Raw genomic sequence first — 25,093 nt, forward strand, 5'->3', positions numbered from 1 at the left:
ACGTAAATCCTTCCTCTCAAACTGAGGTTTCTTTACACAAGAGAAACAAGTGGTCAAGAAGTAAAATCCCTACAGGTTTTAATCAGCTGGCTCTGACCAGAAGGAAAAGTACCATATGAGGTTGACCGTGAAAATAGGTTTTGCTCATTCAACTTCTGAATGACATCCCTGGAAAGAACAGGGCACAAAAAGTTCCGTCGTAAAAGGAAAGGCAGAGGTGAGTAGCCCTGGCCCAGCACTGCAGCACTGGGGCAAAAGGAATGCGAGCTGAGGGGGGTGAGGAGCACTGGACGGAGGGAGCGATCTGCCTTATTTCCCCATCTCTCTCCACAGCCCTGGCTTAGGAGCCAGACTGCTCTGGTTTCTACTGTGCAGCAGAGCTTCCAGCTACAGGGGCCACTGCAGTGCACTTTATCTCCTTCAGATTAATCAGGGCCTGAAGCAGCACGGCTCACACCTTCAGGTCATGCATGACTCTCCAGAGTTGTCCCTTTATAGATCAGATATTCCTGAAAGGTGAGACATGAAATCCTGAACACCTTTTATAACCAAGTTTCCATGACCACCAAGCCCTCGGTCTTCACAGAAACGAGCAGTCACTGTAGGGAAGGGGGGAGTCAGGGGAAATGAGGACCACTTTCCCACCTTCACAGATATGCTAGGACTAGACCTGCAGAACCAGAGGACACAGGAGGGAGCCTGGCAGGGTCATGGGGACTGAGAGAGTCTCCTTGAACTTCTTGAGGGAGGGGGCGTGTAGGAGAAAGAGGGAAAGTCCTTCCGCACATTTACGGCCTGATGTTGGAGGACTCAATTCACACAGCAGAATAAGCTGGTAGATTTGAGAAGAAAATGAGAAGAGGGCAAAGATCCTCCAGTTCCACTAATTATTTCCCCTAATGAAAGGTTAGGAGGTAAAATTCTCTTCCAGCTGCTTTTCTCCTGAGCCAAACATGTAGTCTTTTTTTTTTTTTTTAAATATATCTTTATTGATTTCAGAGAGAGGAAGGGAGAGGAAGAGACAGAGATAGAAACACCAATGATGAGAGAGTCATTGATCGGCCGCAGCCCGCAACCCGGGCATGTGCCCTGACTGGGAATCGAACCCCGATCTCCAGGATCCTAGGTCAATGCTCAACCACTGAGCCACGCCCAGCTGGGCAAACATGTAGTCTTTAGATCAATACACAGATTTCTTACCTCGATGCCAAACAAACTTCCTGAAAAGGGGCGATCCACAAATCGGGGCTTATAGGTGAGCACCGTGGTGCCTTTGAGAATGATGGCGTTGGTGTCGAAACAGGACACGTCTTCCACGACCACAAACTCTGTACCTAGAAAGGACAGCACCATTAACCAAGCCCAAGGGAAGCTGAAAAGTACAAGGCTGTCAAAATCTAGGCAGCCAGCATGTCCACCAGGGGGGACATTAACCAGTAAGACTTGTTCCCCAGGGTGTCAACACTCTCCTCCACCGTCTCCTAAACAAATCCTGTCTCTGGCCAGGCACTGCTGAGCCAATAGAGCCCTGCACAGGCAGAGACTGGATGCAGTTTCTCTCTATTGAATGTATTTTTAATCTAAGTCTCCTGGGAAGACTACAGATATTCGGAAGCTCAGGGAATCATGCCTCCTCCAACTGATGACCTGCTTTAAAACCCCAGGAAGTAGACTGAGATACGAATGCTGGCCAGGCAGCATCAGACACCATGTCATCTATGCAGTTGTTCAAGCTGTTTTCAAAGAACGAAGGCTGATCCAACATAGAGACTTTTGAAATTAGTACCTGCAGTTTCCTACTCATTTGTACATGGCAAATTTACTTCACTTTATATACTGTGTTTTCATCAAAAACCATGTATAGATTGATCTTTAAAAACTAAATCCATTTAAAATGCTAGCTGCTTCCAATCCATTGAGTAGTTCATACAGAAAATATCACAAACAATAAACACACAAACACACACAGATGTACTAGAATAGTTCACTAGTGAACAAAAACAGTAATAAATCTGTAAAGGAAAATTTTCTTTTTGTAAAGAAAAAACAATCCTCTCACTTATTTACCTTCTAAAATGAGATTTTCACATACCAAATTTGCCCAAACTAGTGAGGCACATCTGTTGGGGCCCTAAACATCGAATAGAAAATTAAAGCCAGATTTAACACTAGGGGGGAAAAAAGACCACTGCCCAGGTGGTAGTAGAGCTGGGAATGTGCATTAGTTGGGCAGAGGAGAGGGACAAGAGACCCTGCAATCTCCACTGTGGGCCAGGGAGCTCACACCTAAACACAGAGGTCAGGACTTCGATGCTTGTTGATCTATGAAAGATTTAAGTACAGAAGTGCTCAGGTCAAAAAATGAAAGGCAACAGAAAGTTATCCTGCAACACACACACTGAGCCTAACATTCAAACCAAGATCAATGACTCACCTGCAAACACTCACCTGTTACATTGACCTTGACCTCCAAGTGCCTTTCAGTGGACATGGGAAGGGAAGACAGCCTCGTAACTACTCCACTCTTCACAGTTTTGGGAACTGCAGCAGATTCGCTGCTAGAGTTCCGGTGGCGAGAAGGGGTAACATTAGTTGGTTTCTTAATATCACTGGGAGTGTGGAGAAAATCATGGACTAACAGCAACCAGTCAAATATGAGAAACACACGGAGATTATTGAGAACTACCGTAAAACAGGACGAGTCCTTAGTAGACCTACAAGAAAGAAGACCAAAAAAATCAAACAGGAAAGGAGAAACATGACATTTCTTTAGCCTACAAGTGTAGTACTCAGTGTGGGCAAGATGGTGTTCCAGCATTTTCTACAATGACAGCTGTGAGCATCAGTAAACTCTAAACATCAGTACAACAAACATTCATTGTGGGTTTTCAAAAGTTAATCTTTTAAAGCATGAAGTAATATGCTGTAAGAAAGCAGTATAGTGTGGTCCAATGGTTCTCAACAAGAGTGACTTTGTCCCCCAGAAGACATGTGGCAAGGTCTGGAGGTAGGTGTGGTTGACATAACTCAGGGGATTGCTATTGGCACCTCGTGGGTAGAGGCCAGGGATGCTGCTGAACATCCCATGATGCACAGACAGCGCCCACAACAAGAAATTATCCTACCTAAAAATGTTAACAGTGCTGAGGCTGAGCATCATGAACCAGTGAAAGGAGAACAGGCTTAAATCCCATCATTGACCAAGCTGTGCTGTCTTGGTAATTGCCCACCTTTTCTGAGCCTGCTTTCTCACTTACAAAAGAACTATTAGCACAGTAGGAGATAACGCCCCAGGCACAGAACAGCTGCTTGATGACTATTTCAAGAAGATGGACAAGGCCTCTTTCCTCGATATCTAGAATCACTTCTTTATAAACACCAAATTTACACACTAGTGCTAGATGGTTCTGTAGCTGGAACTGACCTGAGAGCCAGATCTTTCAGCCTGAGCAGGACAAATAAGATGACATTTACTATTGGCATAACCCCAAGCACCCTAAAAGTAGAATTGGGGTCAGGGAAAGAGAATACTCATTTTATAGTCCTCACTACCCCAAATTCTACATTTGAGGTGAAAAGACAAGGAGACCTCAGGCCTAGGCTGGCCCTATCAGACAGAGGAGGCAGAGACAGGTAGCACAGAAGGAAAATGGGCTCGGGACACCTCTCTAGGGTTTTCTGGGTTGAACTTTGCTCTATGAGCCCAAAGCGACTCTGGGGCTCTGGCTCCTACATGTACCTGGTTCCCTGCACTAAGGGGCTCCTACTCTGGAAAAACTGACTCGGAGATCTTTGGAAGGCTGGCTTCCCTGGTCTCTCATTTCTCCTAAACCTGGCTCTCTGCCCCTAGAAAAAGGGCACAATGATGTATGTCTCCTCCATACAGACACAGCATTTTTCACAGAAACACTTCACCCTTTTGTAATGGAGAAAAAATGTTGCCCTCAGTGAAAATTTTCCACCCCATTTTGAACACAGACCGCTAGAGCTACGCACTAACTAGAAAGTCAAAGTGCGTCTGATCCCTTTTCTGGAAAATATTTCAAGCCTTTAAATACTGTGAAGTGATTTATATTTGACACACAAAATCCCAACAAAAGAGCAATTCTTCTTGAGACACAGAAAGCGTTCAAAAGTTCCAATCAAGAGAACATGTTAACCCTCTCACTAACAATGGCACTTCTGTTCGAGAGAGCCCAGGTAAGACGTCATTATGTGCCTCCAAGAAATTGTATACTTTGAGTATATAAATAGAACGATATTTCAAGGCAGCTTGTATATCAAAAACACGATAAGCTGAAAAACCAGCTGATAGTTTAGGAGGCCAGATCAATAACAATAGAGCAAACCCCAAAAGAAGTTGTTTCTGTAGATGAACCCTATATATGCAAGCCTGCTGTTCAAATAAACATCGTCTTCACACAGAGGAGCTGAAAGCACAGCTACCTGTCACCTGACTATAGTCGGCCCAATCACTAGAGACAGGGTGGCCTCAAGACTGTCAGAAAAGATGTGGGCTTTGACATCAGAGGCCTGGGGTTGAAGTTCCAGCTATTTCACTTACTAGCTGTGCGACCTGAGAAGAGTACTAACCCCTCCAAGCTTCTATTTCTGCAGCTGTCAAACAGGGAAGAGGGGACCTGCTCTGCAGATATGTGAAAATTAAAATGAAAGTAGGTACAGAGCCTGGCTCATGGCAGGGCTCAATAACAGCCAGCTAGTATCCCTGGTACTGAGCTTTTAAACAGTTCACACAAAAGTTTAAACGTCTACTATGCCAGACTTCCTAAAGGCTCATGGAAAGACCACGACCTCTCCCTAAAAAACATCTCAACTCTGAGGGATTCACTGAACAACATACTGAAATGTCAGCCATATTTAAACATACAAATACAAAAATAATCTCGATGATTTTTTTCTTTTTAAAAAGGAAAAAAATTCAAGAAGTTTACACTTACTTCTCTCACTTAACTCAGCCTTTTCACTTATGGGTCCATATTTACAACATATCTGACGGCACTATGCACTGACAGAATGAAACTGATATCACTTCCAAAGGCCTCCTTCTGGATTTCGTGGAGAGATTTCTTTAGGTCAGACCTAATTTTTCAGTTTTCAAGCCAATGCTCACTGAGTCATAAAATTTCACCAGAGTATATAACATAACACAAGCTACATCAGGAGTAACAATGGCTTCTATCTGTGCTCAGCAGCATGCCAGGCGGTTTGTTCTTTTCTACTATATGGAAGAGGGAAACATAGCTCAAAAAGGTTTGTCCTAGGGACACACAGCTAGAAAGTGGTAAAGGGAGGTGTTGACCCCAGATCTCTATAACTCCAAAACATTTGCACTTTCCACAGACAAAACTGCCTCCCATATAGTACCAATAATAATAATAATAAATCAGTTCAGAGGCTTAAGCTCTTTTTAATGGAGAAATGAGTCAGCAGAACTTGCACAGATAATCAGTAATGCAAGTCGCAACCAGCTTCCCTTTGGTTATTTCTACAGACAAGTCTTTCTTTTTCCTTAAATAAGTAGTTTCTTCCTTCCCCAAGCTGCTTTACATATTAAAACAGCCTGCAGCTTACAGGCAGGTTGATTTCAAGAATCCAGCTTAACTCCTTTTATTTATTTTTTTAAACAACAGAGACACCTTTTGGCCAATAATTGAAGCTGCAGGGTTACAGGGATACTGAATTAGTACGCATTACATTGCACTGAAGTGCCACTATGTATTGACTTTTCAGTGATTCCTTGGTCCTTTCATGCTGTAAAGCCAGCATGGCCTTGGCCACAAAAGGAAGTATCTCAATAGAGAAAAGCAGAGCCTGGATCTGGATGAGCTACCTGAAATGCAACTCAATCTGAATGGATCCCTGGGTGGTGCTGCTGTTCTTGGAGGGCTGAAAGATGCAGCTGAAGACATTGGTCATGCCAGAACCGGTCTTCTGCCCAGCATAGCGGGTGTCAAACGCCATCATGGAATGGGAAACCAAGTTAACGGACTTGGTTTGGTTGGAAAAGCTCTCAAAGAGCAGTTTACATTTCTTAAAGTCAAACCTATAAGGAAGAAACCAGACAGGATGTTAAACTCTTCCCTCTTACAGAACTGAGTAATTTTAAGATAAAGACAAAATAATAAATATGCCGAAGTTCTATGAAGGAGAGTAACTTTCATTCTGAGATCTTTCATTGATTTTAATGACTCCACAAAATGGACTTAGTGTCCCTGTGCCCTGTATCTGACTTTCCACTTCCAAAGCGATGATCTTGTCCACAGGAATTTCATGAGGAGTAACAGTCCCACGCAGGTATTATATTCCTGGTTCATTAGCATTCTCATTTCCCATCTTAAGGCAAAGAAGGCTGTATGTAGGGTGGGGTAAAAGTAGCTTTACAGTTGTTCGTATGGAAAATAATACAATAATTAATAAATAATGGAAGAATAAACTGTGTTTCTCGTACTCATATCTGTAAACCTACTTTTGCCCCACTTTGTATATGTAATAATCCCCAAGGGATATTGAGGGTCCCTTTAGTCCTTCATCTGTCAACTCCCAGCCTGCCTGGAGGATTCCCTCTCCAGAGTTTGCTGAATTTTTACATAAGACCACTATAGCTTAAAGGGAACAAGCAGAACAAACAACATCCTTTATTACAGAGAAATAATGCAACCCACCCACCAACAGGAAATGCATTTGGGACTGACTTTTTTTAATAACAGAGAAAGCTGCAATGAACAACTCACAGTTAGTCAGTACCATCACAACAATCTGTACAGATACTGGAAAAAACTAACTGCATAGCCAGCCATCAAACAAAATTGCAACAAACAAGACAATCAGTATGGAAGGCCAGCTAAGTTAGACGCAGACCAGGTTGGATTTTTAAGGGAAAGACAAAGTAGCAGATAGAGCATTTCTGTGGGGAAATTACCAGCCCAAAGTCCTGTTTTCAAATACTGAACCACTTTCCCAGCCATATAATCTTACACTAGTCAAAAACTCTACCTGGAAAACAGAAGTAATGTCTGCACAAGCCTTACATGGCTGCCAAGAGACCTAAGCAAAAGGTGATCAAGTGTGAAAATACAATGCATTCCTAAAGGTTCCACACCACTAATCACAAATCCCTGGTCTACAGTGACCAAGCAAATGATATAAATAAGTGAATTTCTGGGTAGGCATGTGCTCTTTCTGAAGGTTTCCCAGGGCTTCCAAGTGAAAACATAGGCCACTATTGCCAAAGCTTCCAATTTTTCAAAAGAAACTGAAATCCCAACTTTTTATGTGAAAATCCCCAAATGTTCAATGTTGGCCAGTGAGGGACTCATCAGTGCTGCTCACCAAACAGTCTGGGCCTCCCCTACACAGACAGACAGGAAGCCTACATCCTGACTTTTCCACGCATGTGTTGTGTGGGACTATGTTCTAGCCCCATGGGGTTTGCCAGAGCATTAGCTGCTGGTCAAGACCCTCTGGAGCTCTTGTTTTTCACGCTGGCACGTCAAGAATCTGTCTGCTCTGCCAGCCGCAGTGACTACAGTAAGCAGAGCAGCCCAAGACCCATGCAGCACGAGGAGACACACATCTTCACTATTCTAAGTCACAGGTATTTTAGAGTGCCTGTTACTATGGCACAGCCACGCTATCTTGACATAGATGGGGATGAACTGACACTTTTGAAAAGCACTATGCAGATCACATTAAGCTGTGACCCACCCCCCAGAACCTCTGCTCTCTGCTAAAGCAAAACACGTGGGTCACTTGTAGTCATGTGACTGTAATATTCCTGCTATTATAAAATGACGTAATTAGAGCCATACCTCGCCAGGGACCCAGCTCCCTCCTTTCCTTTTGGATCTTTCAGCTCCAGGCTCACATTGACCATGTCAATGAGGAAACACATGCAGGTGTACACCTCGCCACTCAGGACAGTCTGGAAAAAGAAATGCTGCTCAGTTCACAGCTAATGACACCAGTTTAAAATCGGGGTGCATATGGCAAGAAATTGAATTTGCTTATTGTTCCATCTTCTTTCCCGGGGTGATGTGGGAAGTATATGCACAGGGACCTCAGCTGAAAAAGGATAGTTACGGAAGCAGCTAAGGTCTCACTCACGTGGATTCTTGGGTCCTGCAGATCATAAGGCCGCATAAATTCCTCTACGGGCTCGCCAAGGTTGTTCTCTAGTAAACCACGAATCAGTTTGTATTTGCACAAATCCAGAGAGCAGTGGACTGAGGAGAGGTTGCCATGGATGGATATGTCTGGCACAGTGTGACTGATCTCTCTGTGAAAAAAGAAAAGAGGTCACTATCACAAACGAATCACTAGCTTAACATGGACATCGCGCGCGTGCAAATACAAGAGCTAAAAAGTACCCACCTACATAATCAGTTAACTTCTAACTTCCAGTGACAAAAATGTCATGTGGCTCTAAGAGAAGCAAGTACAACTGGGTGTCATGCTTCAACTGCAAAAAGGCCCTCTTCTTCCAAAATACACATTTACAAAGTCCCCAAATTTAACATGAGCTAACTAAGGAATATATTAACAAGGAAAAAAATCTCATGAGACTCAGAAATAATTTAAACATTATAGATGGAAAAGCAATAAAGCAATGATGACAAGCCCTTCATTTAACACTTCAGATGCACTGGTAACTAAAGGAAGGAATCGGTGTTTTACGCTGAGCCCAGATGGGACCTTAGGGTAAAACCTGCTTCAGTGATGATCCCGGTTGAGATGCAGGAGTCAAGGGGAGAAGCCCAGGCTGAAGGGTGATACGTCTCATCCCACCCCACACAAGACCTTCTCTCTGCCCTCCTGGGGGCAAAGGGGGCCTTTAGGCCTGCAGACACTACACGCCTAGTGTATAAAACAGAGGGTCAGGATTTTCAGGATTTCCATGGAAGAGGAATATAAAAAATTACTTCATCTACAGAGAAGGACCTACATGCAATAAAGTAAAAAAACGGGTGATGCAACCAACCAAGAAAAGTGCCCCCTGGGTTGCTGTTTGTGGGAGTGGGAAGCAGGCAGGATACCTTAGGCTCAGTTATCACCTTCTATCTGGGCTAACAGAGTATAATTGTCTGCACATAAACACTGATGAAAGTGGGAAACGTTTAGATAAGGAGAGAAGCAAAGCACTTTTTTTTTGGAAGCACTGCTTGAAAAGAAAACAACGTGTTCAATTTCTAAATAACGAAGCTCCTCTTAAGTCTGCTAAGCCAGTAAAACCAAATATAGCCCATGCCAACCATAACCAAACGCACTTGAACAGCAAGTAAGAATGAAATGCCAAACCCCAGTGGAGCATGTCATTAACCCAGACATGAACAAATGACACAAAAGAACCTGCCCAAGTCCAGGGGCTGCAAAGGGAGTAGCCAGAGAGGGGTTCAAATCACACTGTATGAGCAACAAGACAGCTGTTCAAAGTGCTATTCAAAGTGCTACATTACTTGACGGCCACTCCTCATCTCTCCCTGGAGCTGAGATGCAAATATTGCTGCTTCTCCAAAATGAACACTTCAAGCTGAGAGTCATGGAGCCATGGAGCCATCGAGCCACCGAGCCATCGCGCTGTCGTGCACAGTAACCAGCAGCTCCCAGTCATGCACAGGGCCAGGTAGGCACCAACACCCCCAGAGGACCTGGTAATACACACGAGGCTCGGCCCTGAGAGTTAGCTTCTGGTGGACTCAGGTGGGCTCTAGGAAGGTTCCTTTTCAAGACCGTTCCCAGCCAGGTATGAACTAATGACAACTGAAACAATGTTCTAAACTACAGAAAGAAGCACCCTGTGGTTTTGAGGCCAACTAGAAGGTAAATTAGAGTCAGTTCATTCATGTTTATGGAGTACTGTCAGATTGCTTAATGGAGTGAAATGGGCAAAACTGCATCTAAACAGTTCTTCTGATTAAATGGGAAAACAGCAACACCAGGCCCAGAATCTACTGTACTTGGAATATATAATCCAAATGTTGCCTCTTCCAAAATACTTTCCCTGCCATCACCACCTCCCCACCCACAACCAAAAATCCATGCTAAATTTCTGTCCCTTCCTCTCTTTCCAAGGCACCTGCTGCAATCCTAATAGTTTAGAGCACCGACTCAAACACTAAACTGAATCATTTACCTGCCTTCCTATTTCCCTCAGCAAAATGTAAGCTCTGTGAGGGCAGAAGTTTTTCTTTCATCACAGCAGCCCTCATGTCCAGCACACAGTAGGGACTTAATAAACGTGTTACACAGATGAAGAAATAAGTGAATACCTATTCTCTTTCAGACTTACCTAACAGCACTGATTTCCAACGTATTAAGATTCTACTTATGACAGTTATTCAGATATAAAACACTCACTTGTCCAAATTCCTTTCCACCTGCAATTTCAGCCGGCAAGGCTCAGTTAGGAGGCTTCCTCCTGTCTGTCGCACAAAGTAGGAGGGAAAGATCAGATCTCCACTGCTGTCATCTAAGGCCTTAGAATACTCTCGTGGGCGCCTCTCTGCAGCAAAGATGTCCATGTCTTGTAGATCCACAATAATGCAATCCAGCAGGCAGACATGGTCTTCTACATGGACCCAAGGAAAGAGAGAGAGTGAAGAAAATGGGACCCAGAAAAGGATGGCCCTGAACAAAATTAAAAAGCTAAAGAAAGCTCATTCTGTCTTGGGAAAATATTTAGAACTGCCTGCTTCAGAAAATTAGGTGTCTAGAAGTCTCCACTCTGGCACCAAGACCTCCCTATGCAACACTCTATGTGCTAGACACTTCCTGCTTACTCACCTCCACAACAGGTATACATGTGCCACATTCCCTCAGTGTCTCACTACTGTCCTGGGACACTAACTGAGGCTAAAAGGTTTATGATTAAACTGACTTAACATGCATCCCTCCTAGGACATCCAACAGGCATCTCCCACAGAGATAACGCTACCCAAAGGTTACAAGATCTCCAAGCAACAAAATCTTTTTTCCAACATACATTAGGTGTAACCATTTCCACCATCACTGATCTAATCCAAATCACCTTCCTTCTTGCCTAGGCCACCATAAACCACCCTCCAATATACTGACAAATCCCCTCCTGGCCCTCACAAAACCATTCTGCCTACAAAATCCCAGGGTAATCCCTTTAAAAAAAAAAAAAAAGAAAGCCTGGCTGGGCGTGGCTCAGCCGTTGAGCCTCGACCTAGGATCCAGGCGATTGGGGTTTGATTCCCAGTCAGGGCACATGCTCAGGTTGCGGGATTGATCCCCGGTCGGGGGCATGCAGGAAGTGGCCCATCAGTGACTCTCTCATCATTGATGTTTCTCTCTCTCTCTCTCTCCCTCTCCTTTCCTCTCTCTGAAATCAATAAAGATATATTTTAAAAAATTTATATATGTTCCCAAGACAATACTATATATTAAAAAAATTAATTTAAAAAATTTAAAAGAAAAAGAAATGAGCCCATAGCACTCTCTTCCTTCACACAATGCAATGGCTGTGCTTAGTTCTAAATTCTTTCTGGAAATCTCCCTGAAATCCCAATGAGACCTTGCTTAAGCCCACTGCCTCCTTTTCCAACCTCATCTCAAGCCATTCTCCACCTTGCTCATGAAGCCCCAGGCTCGCTGACCTTTATTTCCCCCAAATGCCAAGCTCTTTGCTGCCTGAACAGCCTTGTCTATGGTGTCGCCCTCCCTTCTCCACTTCAACTGGGTCCTCTCTGTTCCTTCGGCATCTCAGTTTTGTCTTCCCTATAACATTCGCCTTAAATCTTTCAACATTTAAATGGCTACATAATGTCTTTCTTGTATTATTCACGTGGTGGCAGGAGCCATGTCTAACAGCACGTTAACAGACAAGAGAACAAAATATAGCACCTGGCATCAAACAGGCACTAAATAAATGAGTCCTTGATTTTTTGACCATACTGATAACTATGTGAAATAGATAAAAGTAGAGCTGATCTGAAAGAAGGGGGAGGGGACAGGAATGAAGGCCTTCAGATACACAGAAATATGAACACCACTACCTTAATCCAATCTTATACACAGATAGAGGAATCCCAGAAATAAATAGCAAATCGGGAGGAGAGATACTGTTAGAAAAGAGATCTCTCTCTTATATGTAAGGCTGGCCTATTCCTCACCAGCGCTGCCATCATGACGACGATGGGAGACATTTCCTGAGGGGCTATGAGTACACCCACACCTGTGCTCCGTATGTGTGACATACAGAGACTGATAGGCAACATCACGTGGGTTAAGAATTCAGGTTCTGGGGTCAGACTGCCTAAGCTCATAGTCCAACACTGCCATTTAGTATCTACGTAACTGTGGGCAGGGTAAGTTACTTCATCTCTCTTAGCCTTTATCTCTGTCTATAAAGTGGGGATAAAAATAAAACTCTCTAGGGGTGTTATGAGGATGAAATGTGATAATTTATGTAAAGAATGTACCACAATGTCTGGCACGCAGTAAGTGTTCAACAACTACTATCATGATAATCATATAATCTCAGTTAATCATCAGCGTAACCACCTTCCTGTCCCCTCGAGGGCGGTAAGGCACTGCAGGGCATTAACTCACCCTCACATCTAACAGAAGACACTAAGCAGTCTCGCTCAGCTAGAGTCCCACAGCTCCTGAAGTCCAGCCACGATGGACTGATTTTTGTGGCTAATCCTGCTTCCCTCTCTAGCTCCTTGGAGCGGCACCTCACTTATCCAATCCATTGCCCAACCAGAAAACATCTGAAAACTAAAAGGCCAAAGTCAGGCTCTCCCCTGGAATGACCCATTCTTAAATTCCAGAGCATGGCACCAATAACTAGATGGTTCATGTCTTTTAAAAACTGTTATTTAGGAGTATTCCTGTTACCTAATTCACACTAACAACTTTTAAAGAGTTATGTTTTACTTTTTAGAATTAAATAGTGACTTGCAAGGATGGTGTCTGAACAGTGATGTGTCTAAGGATACAGGAATAATTCTAGTTATATTACCATCTGCTGGCAACTAGCTTGACCTATAAGAAAAAATCCTAACAAACCATCTAAATATCTTTATTTACACTGTGTCATGCTAATTTAACCCACTTTAGAAGTCACCCAATGCTAAGTCTACATCCTAAATTTCTTAAGCCTACAAAACCAATGTCAAAATTCCGTTACCACTAAAGTCATGCTGTCACTTTGTCGGTACCTGCTCTTACAGGGTGCAGTCCCCTCTTCCACACCCTGCACCGCCCCACCTTAGGTTCCTACAGCCATCTCATGAATTTCCCGCCTTCATTACGCAGTCAGCTTTTCCTCTTTTACCTGGACTACTGGAAACCTCGCTGGCAGAGGGCGTGGCTTGTTGCCCTTGCTGCTTGCTCGAAGTACTGGGCACAGAGACACTCTTCAGGCTGCCTACACTCATTCCAACAGAAGGCATCACGAACAGCCCCTCTGCGTGGGTGCCCCTCGGGTCCTCCGTGCCTGCTGTTTTCCTCACACTGTGTTTGGGAGTACCCACTGGGGAAGCTGAAGGCACAGATTCCTAGAAGAAACAAAATAAAACTAGAAGGTAGTCCTGGAAGTCCCATCCAGTCCCTGAGCTCCTCAAAGACTCTACAACACTTGGCACCTCCCAAGACAACCGATCTCATACACAGAAAGGTAAAAGGATCATGACATTGATGCCACATGTACTTATTTGCAGAGACGTTACATATAACTCAATACCTACTGAAAACTGGCAATTTTGCAGGAAGATATTATCTTTTGTCTTAAGAGCAAATGTTAAGATGCTGATCACAAGTGGTTTAATCTACATAAAATGCAGCAAAAGCTAATCTCTCAACCATATGATATATTATCACTGTACTAGACGGGAGGGACTAACTGTTCTAAGAACCGCATCTAACAGCAATTATGGTTCCAATGGAATTAAGTTACGGTCATGTGTTTGCACTTTCTGGGAGTCTCCCCTCACAGGCTTACATTTCTCATCTCTCTCAGTAACTGTGTGTCAATGGAAAACATCAGCGGTTGGCCATTCATATTATGTTTCTGTTCAAGGACAACAAGATTAAGGGCTAATCCAGGGTAAAATAAATTCCATAGCTCTGTTGAAAATACTACACCCTGCTCTTACATACTGAGAACCTGCAGGTAACTGCTAACAGGGGCAAATCTTTTTCACCAAAATGGTGCAATAACTGACTTTAAAACCTCCCACTCTCTTTTCGCCTGAGCCTCAGAGCCGTGCATCTGTGCGGCCTCCGCATCAGCAGCGTCTCTCCAGTCTCAAGAGCAATGGGAGGGGAAGAGCGGTCTCCCCATAGTCAGCCTCGCCTGTGCCCGCGCCCACTCTCAGCCTTCGGGACGCAGAGGATGCAGCGCCTCCATGGCTATCCTGGGTAGGAATTACACGTAACAGCCAAAGAAGCCAGCTCACACTTTCTGAAATTTTTTTTGCAAGGCAAATGACTAGGTAAATGCTATTGTTTCAGAATTTCAACATTAAAAACCTTCCTTCCTGCTTAGTTTACTTAAACTCTAGAGAATGTTTGCTGCTCTTTCATTTGATTCTCTGCATCTTCTGTAGTTGGTTTAAATGAATCAATGGCCTGAGGAGATTCACTCAAAGCTTTTGAAAGGCTGACTGGGAAATTATGGTGTAAGCACAAGCTGTGATTGAGGAGAATGAAAGGAAAAGCTTATGTAAAAAGTTCAAACCTGAACTCAGTAGGACATAGATTTATGTAGAACAATTCCAAACACACAGGAGTCATGAAGCTCAAAGGCAAATAACCCCTCTGCAAGCTTTGATTTCAGGATTATTTCCTGCTCTTTAGCCACCGGAATGCACACTAGACAAACCTCACACGTGCAAATGTATTCCAGGGCAAATGTAAATGCAAAGTGGCCTTAGTGAGGAAAGTATTCATTCACTTGATACCGGCCTCGATCAACTGGGCCTGGCTGTACCCGTGGAGAGCAGGCTTCAGAGCTGTTTGTCTGATTACAGACACTTTCTCAGGCGACACACTCCAAGCAGCCCTTATGGAATTCTACAGAACCACCACAGGTATGCAACAGACAGGGCTTTCCTAGGGTTTAGGAAAACAAAAATAGATCTCCGAGAAAGTACTGCCTAGATCGAAAGAGAGAAAGGGGGAGGGGAGGGGAGGGGAGGGGAGGGGAGGGGAGGGGAGGGGAGGGGAGGGGAGGGGAGGGGAGGGGAGGGGAGGGGAGGGGAGGGGAGGGGAGGGGAGGGGAGGGGAGGGGAGGGGAGGGGAGGGGAGGGGAGGGGATAAATTGCTTTTCATGGTCCTTAAGAAAAACTTCTCTACAAAGGAGGAAAGTGAGTCACACACACACACACACACACACACACACACACAAGATAAACAGACTTTCTCAAGGAATGGGATACTTTAAAGGGTTAAGTTTCTGATTTTCAAGCATATGTGTGAATGTCTGCTGAATCCCATAAGGTTTTTCAGAAAAACCAGGGGTTAAAAAACATATTATACCTTGAAGAAAAAGCGATCCTTGTATGCACTGCCACTTAAAATCAAATCCTCAAAAATAAAATATAGGGAAAGGTTTTCATTAAAAGGCTTCAAACTAAACAGTTACTGGACTTACTTAACAAAAGAGAAACCTATCTGCAAAACTTTCTTGAGATATTTTGGCAATTCTTTTTTAGGCGCTGACTTCGGCATCAGCTCATGAGCCCATATATAGGTATGTCTGAGAAAACCAGTCCTCTACCTTTTTAGGAAGGGTAGAGAAACAGAAATGGTATTATTGAACTTGAGCACCCATTCCGGAGCTAACTGATCTTTTCCTTAAAAACTTTAGGCCTCAAAACAAAGATTTACCACAAAATAAATATGTTCCAAAAAACTTACTACAGACTGAAAGATGGTTCCCAAGGGGAACTCCCTTGGGCAGTGATGGCAGCAGATGCAGTATCTGGAGGTGACAATGGGGACAACATCCATGTGCCAACAACAGTTCTGGTACATATGTCTATTATCTACTCATGTTAATTATAAACACTCATACTAAGGAAAAGAAAGAAAGTTTAGAAGCAGTCACCAATCTTTCTTTTTACGAATGGATCTCTTCTATGTTCTTTAAATCAGCAAACAGCAAAATGCTTATCTCATGGAAACCTATTTTCTTCATTAAGGCCAAGGTTACCAGTTACCTAGTAGGCCTGCTGTGAAAGGACCAATGTTGGTGGCTTTCACTGTTACTGTCGTAAAAAATACACATAAGCGGAAGCGTGTTTCTCCCTGTCAAAGCAGCCACTGTAAGGCCTGTGACTCCGACAGGACGGCTTCTCACAGCAGGTGCAAGCAAGGTCTCCGCCCTCGGCTCTGCCTAAAGGGCCACATCTGCGGAGCCTACACGAGGGGGTGATGTTCTCTTCCCTCTGCGGCTTGATTTCAGCTTCTGCTCTGACCCTAAATCTGGCTTATCTGAGTGAGTGGCTAAAAGTAAGGTGATGTATGGTCAACATGACCTCTAGCCCTTTGTCCAGACACCCCCACTCTGGGTCCTGAGCCCAAGGTTACAACATATGAACATAGCTCCTATGACTGTCACTGTCCCATCTTCACTCTTCTCCTGACCCTACCCATCCCCACTCACTGAATCAAATATTTTCGGTTCACGATGTTTAGGTTAGTAACAGCGAGTAAACGGATGAGTGAAAAGTAAAAGAAATAAAAAATACAGAGGTAGTAACTGAAAATCACAACAGTATTTGAGTCCAGGCATTGCCAACAGACACTACCTTCCTATGACGTCTGAGCCGAGTCGAGGCCGCGGGGGGCCCCCGGGTGAGGAATACCACCCTACTCGCGCTCCTTCGCCTTCTTTCCTTTCTGTACCAAGAGAGGCAAACAGTAACTGCTCCGATTTATAAATTTTCTGTAATAACCTTTGGAGCTGTTCCATCTAAGTTATTTTATTTAACTCACTGCCCCACTCTTCAGAAAATTCAAAGAGCTATAGCTGTTCAGTAAGGGCCAGTAGACACACAGCAGGAACAGCCTTTGTTCCCCACAGATACCTAATCCTAATGATGGGAAGTAAAACCAAATCACAATTAAGAACATGGAGTTAAGAACACATCGAAGTCTGAGGTCCACACACCCTTCTACGGGCTGTATAAGCCAAAAGAAATGGCTTAACCTCTTTAAGTCTCGATTTCTTTATCTGGAAAAAATGGTGCTAATAATACTAGATACCTCTGAGGTTACTAATGAGAACAAAACGAATAAATGTGTAAAGAGCTTAGGCTGATGTATAATAAGCAGTCAATAAGCATCTTACTGCTATTATTGTCAGTCATAAGATCTCACAATCAAATTTTATGTCATCCTCCTTCAAAGGCTACCTCTCTCCCTGAGTTCTTAGCCATTAGACTGAAATGAGCATAACTAGCTGGGGATTTCAGTAAGTACTATTTTTCTCATAAGCTAAAATGAGTTTGCACTGAATAAGCAGACAGACTGAAAGCTGCTGTGGAAACTAGCAAGAAGTTTCCATGAAAACACACATGGAGAACACAAGACACCTCTAGTTCCAACAATGTTACCAATCTCCTCAGTGCAAATATGGGTGGGAGGGGCTAATCAGACAACCCCCCCCCCCACAGTCCTCTCGGCACTAAGTCTATGTTACTAGGTGCTCCCTTTTTTATCATTTATTCTCAACATGTCCCAATTTTTCTAAATGTAAAATGAAAACAACAGTGATACTCATGCCAATTACCTCCAAACATTGCTGTAAGAAATAAATAAATGCTAACATAGTTTTAAACTATAGAACAATATCTGTATAAGACTTTACTATTAAGATATTTTTAAATGGTATCTGATAAACCTTGGGCCAAATCAGGTCTGCTGAAAAAGCCATAGTGTAAAGAGTTGATTACTCTGAGGTGAAACAGTGGGGAAAGAACTATCAACATGAAAGACATGTTTGCTAAAATAAGTTACTACATACAGTTAGTAAGGGTTACAATTTCCACTATCTCTGTTAAAAGGTTAATTAAAATATCGATAAAATGTCAAAAATAATTATTCAAGCCACATATACTAACAGCAGCTGGGAATCATCTCATGGCAACAAGTGAATTTTTCAATTGGTCAAATGCTAGTTCGACTGACAAGGGAATGGGTACTAATTGCTCACCTTATCTTGCAAGGAAAAGGTCCCAGGAAAACCAGCAAATAGAAACTTGTTCTTGACTTTCAGCTTCCCCAAATTTGCTACAATCAGTTTATTTGATCTGGAACTTTCTGGGATAAGTAGAACAGGAGCACCAGCCTCAATATCAAGGAGAACCCGGGAGCAGCGCTGGGCTTGATCTCTCACCTAAAAGGGAAAGAAAATTGATTCGGAGACTCAATTCCCTAATTTTACATTCAAATGAACTCAGGTTCCCAAAAAGTTCCATAAATTTATAAATCTAAAATACCTAAAATCATACACAGTATATTCTATGACCACCACAAAGTTAAGTTAGAAATCCATAACAAGAAGATAATGGAAAACCCCAAATATTTTAAAAGTAGACTAGGCACTTCTAAATAACCCATGGGTCAAAGAAATCACAAGGGAAATGGAAAAATATTTCAACTTCACTGATAAAGAAAACACAGCATGCTAACATTCATGGGATATGCTTAGAACAGGAGAGAAAAAGGTTGAGCAGTAAATACTATTTTATATTTAAAAATAAAGATTTAAAATCAATGGTCAAGGCTTCCATCTTAAGAAGCTAGAGAAAGAAAAAGCACGATAAACCTAAGTAGAAGGAAGAACATAGTATAGAACAGAAACTACTTATTTAGAAAACAGATAAACAATAGAAAAAAATCATTTATAGAACACTAAGCCAACAACTGCAGAATATACATTCTTTTTAAGTTTAACCACCATCTAGGCTTCAATAAGCTGGTTATCTGAAAAGACTGATGAAAAATAATAAACTTCTACTTGTTACTAATAAAAAAAAAAAGGAAACAAAAATTGTCACTATCAGGAAGGCGTGGGGGACATTGCAACAGAACTTACAAATATTAAAAAGGTAAGGGAACACTATGAACAATTTCATGCCAACAAACTGACAATTTAGATAAAGTGGACAGACTCCTTTACAAAAACTATCTACAGCTAACATCCTATTTAACAGTGAAAAACAATGTTTTCCCCCTAAGACAGAGATTTTCAATCTGGGCGCTGCAAATTTTAAAACATGCAGTACCTGACTACTTAGTCAGGGCCCTGGTCTCTTTTCCTTTAGATGGTCAAATAAAAATGACAACAGCCAACACAACAGACAGCCGGCGTGAAAAAATCAAAATTATACATATTTTTCGTCAGATCAGCAAAAAACATATTTTTTGGTGTGCTGCAGAATTTTAGTAACTAGTTTATTTGCCATGGGATGAAAAAGAGTGAAAATCGCTGCCCTGAGATAAGGAGTATGGCAGGTGTAGCCGCTCTCACCACTTCTAGTCAACGTCATAGTGGAAGTCCTAGTCCAGGCATAAAGGCATTCAGGTTGGAAAAGAGAAAAGGGAGTTCTTATCTCAGACATCATCATCATCCAGGTAAAATACACTAAAGGATCTAAAGGCACGAGAGTAAGGAACTTCGTCTAGATTACAGGATAGGAGGTCAGCATATCAACATACAAGATTTTAAAAATTGGTATCATTTACAATAGCATTCAAAACTGGAAATACTTAGGTATAAATATAACAAAATATGTGTAAGACCAATACACCCCAGGCTACAAAATATTGCTGAGAGAAACTGAAGACCTAATTAAATAGAGAGATGTACCATACTTAAGGGTCCAGAAACTCAAGATTGCTAAGGTGTCAATTCTCCTGATACACAAATTCAGTGCGATCCCAATCAAAATCCTAGGTGACTTTACTGAAGAGACAAGCTGCTTCTAAAATTTATAAGGAAAAACAAAGGACCTAGAATGACCAAAACAACTTTGGGGGAAAAGAACAAAGTTAGAGACCTTATACTACCAATTTCAAGACATACCTCAAAGCAACAGTAATCAAGACTAGGAAGTACTGGCCTACAATTAAATAAAAATCAACAGAACAGAATAGAGAATGAAGAAATGCACATATACGTATGCGGTCAGCTGATTCTCAACAAAACTGCCAGGGTACGTCAGCGGGAAAAGAAGAGTCTGGATACGTATGTGGAAAAAAAAATCTCAGCCCTTACTTCACAAAACATACAAAGGTCAATTCAAAACGGAAGAAGTCTGAAATTATACAAGTTCCAGCAAGAGGGCAAAGGAAACACCGCCACCTAGTGGTAGGCAAACGTCTCTTTGATAAAACACAAACAGCACTAACCAGGAAAGAAAAAAAAATTTGGCTTCATCAAAATGAAAAACTGCTTTCCAAAAAATAGTGTTAAGAAAATTATTTTAAGAATCAGATGAGCCACTGCCTAGCCCAACAGGCCTCACCAGTCACATTGATAGCTAAGTATCTCCTTTCTCATGCTGACACCTTCCCGGCAACATCTAAACTCCATGGGGGCAATGGCCAGGTGTTCCTTGTGTTCCTTTGTGTGTCCAACACCTGGCACAACGTACAACACACCAATGCACAATAAGCACTCACTAAGTAACAGCAGAAATGACAAACAGGCTGTGGGAAGGATCAAATGAGGTAACATGTGAAAGCACCTGGAAAGCTCCAAAGCATCGTTAGTGTAGATAATTATCAACCGAACGCACAACAGACTTATTTCGGCTCACTCCATTTTCCTTCTACCACTGAGTCAACAGAAGAACAGCAAGAAAAATAGCTCGCTGCTGGTCACACAGCCTATAGTGGCAACCCCCAGACTCCAGGTTCCTGCCCCATGATTTCTAAATTGAATGTGCTATCTCCACCCAAAATCTGCACTCCAGTTCCCCAGCGAATAAAGATGTTTACTATAAGAGACACCATGTAAAGTAGAAGACACAGGATAAATATGTCATACTTCTGGGGTCAAAAATAAAGAAAACAATTTATGTTTGGCCCAATCAAATTAGGTAAATGATGTTCTTCTAATTTCAAACATCAATATTAAAGAGAGGCCTAGACGGTGTGGCTCAGTTGGCTGGAGTGCTGTCCTGTACACCAGAAGGTGGTGCGTTTGATTCCCGGTCAGGGCACATACCTAGGTTTCGGGTTCACTCCCCAGTCGGGGCACTTACCAGAGGCAACCTATCCATGTTTCTCTATCACATGGCTGTTTCTTTCTCTCTCTCTCACTCTCTCTCCCCCAAATCAATAAAAGAAAAATTTGTTTAAAAAAAGATTAAAATTTAAATTCCCACCAGATCATTACTTATAGGCACTAGAAAATGTAGGGCTAGGAATCCAGCTACAAGTCTAAGGTAGATAATACCACCTGTCACCAGTACAATATTAGGAGAAAGGAATTTAAATTCCAAACAAAATAGCCTCTTAATCTTACCTGCAAACAAAGTAGGTCTTTAGCTCTCCTTCTCCTTGTACATCTAAATAATTCAGAGAGCAAGATTAAAGATCCTTGAGATCGGCTTTTCTTCAAAGCCCAGAAAGGTAGGCCTTTACCTTCTGCTTGTCTTCTATAATTTGACAGAGCAAAGCTTAAAAAATTTACCTGTTTAATTTCTGCTTCCCCAGGAAGCTAAACCCAATTACTCAATAATGCACAGTGTCTCATTTCCTAACCCAACTGGTTCCTCACAATAACTTACTACTGTTTAAACCACACATGTAAAAATAATTGTTTTAAATGTACATAATTCTAACAGATGACATTTAGCAAAGCTGAATGGAGAGTCACAAAAATGTTCATGGCCTTATGAGATTCAACCCTACAAAATAATACCGCTTAAGCACTCAATACCAGTTATAGGATTCAATCCTATAATTGAAAAAAATACGATTGGACACAAAGATGTCATGGAAGCCTTACTCATGAGAATGAAAAACTGGGAGCAAGGCAAATGTTTGAAAACATAAGGATATGGCTAAGGAAACTGGCCTGGTGGAGTAAAGAGTTATTAAATAGAATCTCTATGAAAAATGCAAAGCAAAATGGGAAAAGATTATGAAAAGGGGTTATGAAAAGAAGCTGCATTCCCAAAGTATATGCATGAAGTTAACACACTTTCTGTACTTTACTATGTGAACTATATGTTTTTCCTCAACTTAAAAGGTTTTTTAAAAAGCATGTGTAGGCCACAATATAATACCATTTTACAGTCAGTAACTGGCCCAAAATAAGAAGGTCGACAATACAAGTGTTGGCAAAGATATGAATGACGAGGAATTGTTACACATTGCAAATGCGAGTATGTAATAGAGCTGGCCACGTCTGAGAACGACACGGCATTACCTTACAAAGAGAAGCACGTGCATCCCACGGGCCCAGAAATTCCACTCCCAAGTGTCTCAGAAAAACTCGTACCCATACATGTACACTGGGAGACACTGTAAACAACCCAAGTGTTCAACAGGAAAGTAGAGAAATCATGTGTGTTATACAGGATAACAGTGAAAATAAGTGAAACGCAATCATATGTAATAAACCTAAACGAATCTTAACAACACACTGACAAAAAAAAAAAAAGTCACAAAACATTAAATTCAGTTTATTAGTACAATTTTGTAAAGATCAAACCAAGAAAAAATAAAAGATATTGTACAGGGTCTTTTTTTAATTTCAAAGGGACTAGCAGACCCAAAAATCAGGACAGCAATTATCTGAGGTGTTGACGGGGGATGAGGCAGGGAGGAACACATACAGCAGCCTTAGCAAGGTTTTAACTTTTATTTCGATGGTGGTTGCATGAATGTTCATTTTATTACCACACTTTATAACCTGTATACATGCTACATTCTTTTATATGTGTCAAATACTAAAATTTTTTTAAGTTTCTAAAGAGAGAGAAAAACTGTTATATACTCCATGATTATTACCACGGAAACATGTATAGAAAAAAAGAAAAGAAATTAAAACATACCTATGAAGCTATGAGATTGGTAAGACTGATTCTTTTTTCCAGATTCCCTATAGTTTGATTATGCTACATTTGTATTTTTTTAAAAAATACATTATCTGTTTTATAAAAGTTATAGATCTTCTCAGAATATACATTAAAATGGTAATATGGACCTATTAATAATAACCTTAAGGACTTTAAGGGAGAGATCAACAGCAATATAGTCATAGTCGGGGACTTTAACAACCCCACTGACTTCACTGGATAGATCTTCCAGACAAAAAAATCAACACAGAAACAGCGACTCTAAATGGCACACTAGATCAGATAGATTTAATTGGCATTTACAGAACATTCCACCCCAAAGCTGCAGAATATACATTCATCTCAAGTGCATATGGGTCATTCTCAAAGACAGACCACATGTTAGGACACAAAACAGGTCTCTATAAGCTCAAGAAGACTGAAATCATATCAGGCATCTCAGATCACAAAGGCATGAAATTAGAAATCAACTACAATAAAACACTCAAAAGCATTCAAACACATGGAGGCTAATTACATGTTATTAAACAATGAATGGGTTACCAATAAGATCAAGAAAGAAATAAAAAAATGCCTGGAAACAAATGAAAATGAACACACAACCCAAAATCTATGGGACACAGTGAAGCAGTCCTGAGAGGGAAGTTCATAGCGCTACAGGCCTACCTCAAGAAGCAAGAAAAATTTTAGTAAACTATGTAACCCTACAACTTAAAGAATTATTAGAAAGCTCCGCTGTGAAGCAGTCCAGACCAGGGCTTTGGTTTGCTGGGAGTTTTTTTATTGCTGCTTGGGTTTCATCAGTTGTTATTGCTCTATTCAGGTTTCCTGATTCATCCCGATTCAGTTTTACGGGATCTCACTCATATGTGGAATCTAATAAACAAAATAGACTGAGGAACAAAATAGATCCAGAGGCACAGAAGCATGGAACAGACTGAGGGATCTCAGTGGGAAGGCGGGGGTGGGGGAGCAGGTGGGGAGAAATTAATCAAAGAACTTATATGCATATATGCACAGCCCATGGACACAGGTAATAGCATGGTGAGGGCGGGGGGGGGGGGGCAGATGTGGGGTGGAGGGGATCAACGGGGGGGAAAAAGGGGATATCTGTAATACTTTCAACAATAAATATAAATTTAAAAAAAATATATATTTAGAAGGCAAGAAACCAGTAACACTGCTTGTTTCCAAGAGAGAAAGTGGGTGGTTGAGGAAAAGTAACTGAGGGGGAGGCTTTTCTCCAAATGTGCTATTTTACTTTGATTCTGTACCAAATCAATATATAACATATTCAAAAATTTTAATTTTAAATTAAAACAAAATTTTTAAATGTTTCCACTATAAAGACAGAATCTATTTCTTAAATTATCATCCTTTAACTAATAGTTTAAAAATAAGTAAAAACCAAGTTTTACAAAAAACTACAGAATAATCATTTTCTGTGTTTCCTAAACTGTGCGCCAGGACACCACAGGATGCTGGGACGTGTTCACAGGTGGGCTGCCAGGATGTGTTCAAGTTTTAGGTAAACATGCCATCTGTTGAGCACTGAGCTAACAACTAGCCTGAGGTAGTTCACGTTCAGTTTAAATCACGTAACGTCCTTTCAATGATGTTTCATCTTTGTGAAGCTAGGTCTTAAGCAGCTGCTGTGACAAAAACCAAGAACCATGGAAAGAAAATGCAGAACAGGAAATGAGGGTTGTGATATCCAATCTGATTCCAAGTTTGAGAAGTTGTACAGTACCCAAGAGCACCCATGTCCTACTAACAAGTCATCATGTTGAGAATGAAATAAAAATACTCTTTCACTTATGTGTTTTATTTTTCAAACAGCTATTAAGTTCTTAGGACATATGTACTTATTAAATTGTTTAGTCTTAATTACTTTGTAAATGGAAAGCCATTAGGTGTTCCTTTTGGCCTAGGATGTGTGGTGGAAAAACTCCCAAGACATTAAGGGAGCAATGAACAAAGAAGTTTGGGAACTTCTAATTCTATTT

The 25,093-nt window shown here is 41.6% G+C and overlaps 1 protein-coding gene across 4 annotated transcripts in view; it reads right to left on the minus strand.

The window, feature by feature from the left end:
• Positions 1–25,093, minus strand: part of VPS13D (vacuolar protein sorting 13 homolog D) — a 214,031-nt gene that overhangs the window by 146,105 nt on the left and 42,833 nt on the right. For all 4 annotated transcript variants that reach the window (XM_081143839.1, XM_081143838.1, XM_081143837.1 and 1 more), the window contains exons 25-32: positions 18,206–18,388; positions 13,322–13,544; positions 10,375–10,585; positions 8,125–8,296; positions 7,830–7,942; positions 5,852–6,064; positions 2,449–2,714; positions 1,201–1,334 (exon numbers count right to left, since the gene is read on the minus strand). In XM_081143839.1, the coding sequence (XP_080999965.1) occupies positions 1,201–1,334; positions 2,449–2,714; positions 5,852–6,064; positions 7,830–7,942; positions 8,125–8,296; positions 10,375–10,585; positions 13,322–13,544; positions 18,206–18,388 (1,515 nt within the window). The remainder of the gene's footprint in view (positions 1–1,200; positions 1,335–2,448; positions 2,715–5,851; positions 6,065–7,829; positions 7,943–8,124; positions 8,297–10,374; positions 10,586–13,321; positions 13,545–18,205; positions 18,389–25,093) is intronic.

The sequence above is a fragment of the Miniopterus schreibersii genome (assembly GCF_964146895.1).
Source record: "Miniopterus schreibersii genome assembly, chromosome: 8".
In the NCBI taxonomy this organism is placed as follows: Eukaryota; Metazoa; Chordata; class Mammalia; order Chiroptera; family Miniopteridae; genus Miniopterus; species Miniopterus schreibersii.